Source organism: Octopus bimaculoides, chromosome 24 (assembly GCF_001194135.2).
Source record: "Octopus bimaculoides isolate UCB-OBI-ISO-001 chromosome 24, ASM119413v2, whole genome shotgun sequence".
NCBI lineage: Eukaryota > Metazoa > Mollusca > Cephalopoda > Octopoda > Octopodidae > Octopus > Octopus bimaculoides.
The window spans coordinates 9,954,802-9,958,336 of NC_069004.1; the positions used below are offsets into that span (position 1 = coordinate 9,954,802).

A 3,535-nucleotide genomic window follows, 5' to 3' on the forward strand; every position below is an offset into this window, starting at 1 on the left:
ATATATATATATATATATATATATATACACAAACATTACATATACGTATGTTTGAGTGTGCGTATGCATGTATACACACACACGCGTACATACATTAATACTTGGTTTTAAAGAGTGTAGAAAGAGAACAGAATAAATAAATATCGTGCATATAATTTTTTCTTTTATTAGCTGAGATTGTTATATGTATGACTCAAAGGCCTTGTGCCAAGGTTCTTCACAAACTTGAAACCAAAGTTTGACATTTCTTATTTTATACAGATTCCCAAAACTTTATTCCTACAGTCAATTACAAGTACTTTAGCTCGACACTCTGGGACCTTGAGTCACAACTATATCAATTTCAGCTAACAAAAGATTATATATATATATATATATATAAATGTGTGTGTGATGCACACACATTAGGTGTCTGTTTACATCACTAATTTAAGAGAAATATAAAAACCAAATGACAGTAGCTACAGGCGCAATTCTCACGTATTACATGGACATATTGAACCTACTATCGTTTTGTAGAATCTTCTTGAATCGTTCTTCAGAAAAGCGAAGTAATCTTTGTCTTCTTTCTCGACGAGCATCTTCCACTGAACCGGCCATAGTTTCAATCTTTCTACAGGGCTTAGTTGCGTATTTCATCATGGCATAAACATTTAATTCAATTAATGATAATATTTCATTCAATAAATTTTTATTTCGATACTGAAACACTGGAAGGATTTAAGATAATAATAAAAAAATTCAAGAGAATATATAAGTCAAATTGGAATAATGGCACGATAGTCTTATGAATGGGAAAAGTCGTAATGTTTTATGCAATTCTTTGATGTTGCAACTTAATAAGAATAGATTTTAATAATCTTATGTTCGTTTGAATTTTTAAAATACTTATCTTAAATTATATTTTAATATATATATATATGTTAGTTCTTGATTTGATTTTAACTTTTTTTATTACCTTGAGATGAAAGAAAGGTAGACGATGCAGAAAGAGAGAGAGAGAGAGAGAGACAGAGAAAGGTGTTCAGTTGAAAGCTACGAAACGTCGGAATGCTACTGATATATCATCATTTGATGGCCGATGGCGTCCTGTGTTGAAACCGATGACACCAAGTACTTCGCTCCTCGAGATGAAAGCTGCTACTTTTCTCTCCACTGGTCGGATAGTAGAGAAACTTATAGGTAATAGAACAGCCACCGTTCTGATCTATCTTTACGAGCTTTAACTTTCATGACTGAAATACATTTCCAAAAAACGCTTGGTTTCTATGGGTTGAAGAACAGAAAGTTGACAAGTTGTAGAATGGCAAGAATGATCTACAACTGCCGCCTCCCCCTTTATATTCTACAATCAACACTAATAACAAAGAACTAACTAATCAACCAGTTTCGCTCCCTTTTTTTTTTTTTTTCAAGAAAAAAACAAACAAACAAACACAGAGAACCATTCGATTGTGAATGTATGTGTGTTTGTGTTTTTGGGTGTTTGTTTGTATATGTCGTTTTTTTTTCTTCTCTGTTTGCCAGACAATCAATGGTCTGTCTACACATTCCTTTTGTAACTTTACTTTTTTCCTCGTCTCTCTCCTCCCTCTCAGCTGAGGACAAAAAAAAAAAAACAAAGTGTCAGCAGACTTCCCTTTTTCACTGAGTATAGTTTCAAGAGTCTACTGAAGTGCTTTTGATTGACACTTCTTCTGCTTCGTTTTCATGTAACCGTCTTCATCACAACAAAACTATAAGACAACAAATGTACGACACAGGACTAAAAACAACAGCAGTAGCAGCAGCAACCGATGTACTACACGTAAGACTAACCAACAAACAATAGAAGGAAATACAGCAATACTTGAACGAGTTTTTCGTCATCCTGGCCATTCCTATATTTACGCCTCTGTCTCTTTAATGTTGATTTGTCTTTAAGATCACAGCGGGGCCGCACCACCTCAACATGACAGTTTCAACAGGAAGTGGGGCCTCCACATTATCTCTACCATCTACGAATTTTGGGATTACATGGAAAACTTTTGTTGCAGGAGGTAAGATATGTTTTTCTTTCTTTGATAGGGTAATCGACTAAATTAAACAAGTAAATTAAACTCATAAACTTATCGTTTTCGCACAACATACATTGAATAATGTATCCTTAGATACCCTCAAAATAATAGGACGATCACAACAGGAATGCTTCTTGTCATAGAACAACACAAACATACGATTCGAGTCACCGATAGAGCCTCTACGCGGTCGCTCGCATTACTAGAAATAGAAGTCAAATCTCTCTCATATTACCGTAGCAGCTTCAACAGGAGAAGACACGGTAGACCCCGTAATTATATATAAATATATATATATATGTACAACAAAAAATCCGACCATTTTATGTTGTCCCTTCGTCTAAGAGGGAAACAGATTTTGGTTCCAATAGAATGACACATTTCTCCTCCCCCCCCACCTCTACCCACGCCAAACGAACTTAGAATAACTTATATTCTTCACTCTAAATTCTGCTGACGCAGCTACCGTCGGTTTCTGCAAAAAGAGTCTTTTTATATCGATAGGATCGTTGACCCCTGTAACGTCTAGTGGTATTTTGGGGCTACTTCGCCAGCTTGAACCCGTTCTATTCCACCACCACTACTACGATGGCGGTGATGCTAGCGGTGTATGTGTATAGAAAAACAAACTCGCATCAGGCGACGAGCGTGCCTATACAGCTGTTGTTCGATCTGCTGGAAACAACAGCCAGATACTCTCTCGTATCGCACTCTAAGTCTCTAAAGAGAGCACATTACTTAAGGTAATCTTTGATACACTTTCGTCTTTGATCGTTGACCACTCTGTAGGGTTTTTCGGTTTGTTTTTGCTTTCTTTCTCTGACTACAAGGAGTAAGTTCAGTAAATTAAGACTGTTTTGCATACAGCAGTCTGTCAGTATGTCAGTTCGTAACTTATAAATGGTTGATCTTAAGTCGGCGACCATGGGCTGAACAACAACAACAACAGCTCGTGTGTGTATGCTGGCGATCTTTCCTCACATTATATCGAAGGATAGCCGTGTATGCTACTTTGAATGAGTAATATTGTATGACTAACTGATTTCCAATATAGACACAAACGCCTTATATTTGGTCTCGGGTAGAGATGGTGGTGCTGGATAGCAGTGATTATATTCAGTCAAAGATTCCCCCCCACCAAAAAAAAAAAACCTCGAGTTCATGAGTTCGAGAAGTAATTAAATACTGTAAGAAACTTTTACGCTATTGCATTTCGACATTCCTTTGATTTGGGTGCCGAACCATCAGCTGTAAAAAACTGGAAAATTTGAGACCCTAATCAAAAGAACGCCTGCATTTCTTTCAACTTTTTATGATCCGAGTTCAAATTCCACCGAGGTCGACTTCACCTTTCATCCTTGTGTATTGGGTCGATGTAATTGACTATCCCCCGTCCTCCAAATTTCAGACCTTGTGCCAGTAGTAGAAAGCACTGGGGGTCGATAAATTAAGGGAAATACTTGCCAAATTAAGTTCCG

General features: G+C 36.8%; 2 protein-coding genes across 3 annotated transcripts in view; one reads left to right on the forward strand and one right to left on the reverse strand.

The window, feature by feature from the left end:
• The window catches only part of LOC106873365 (uncharacterized), a 7,310-nt gene extending 6,676 nt beyond the window's left edge, over nucleotides 1-634 (reverse strand). Inside the window, exon 1 of the mRNA XM_014920695.2 lies at nucleotides 507-634. Coding sequence (XP_014776181.1) covers nucleotides 507-600 — 94 coding nt within the window. The 5' untranslated portion in view covers nucleotides 601-634. The remainder of the gene's footprint in view (nucleotides 1-506) is intronic.
• A 273-nt stretch (nucleotides 635-907) lies between these two features.
• LOC106873362 (solute carrier family 25 member 16) overlaps nucleotides 908-3,535 on the forward strand; it is a 22,707-nt gene continuing 20,079 nt past the window's right edge. Inside the window, exon 1 of one of the 2 annotated variants that reach the window (XM_052976207.1) lies at nucleotides 908-2,039. In XM_052976207.1, coding sequence (XP_052832167.1) covers nucleotides 1,952-2,039 — 88 coding nt within the window. In that variant the 5' untranslated portion in view covers nucleotides 908-1,951. The remainder of the gene's footprint in view (nucleotides 2,040-3,535) is intronic. The other variant, XM_014920692.2, reaches the window with a different exon arrangement.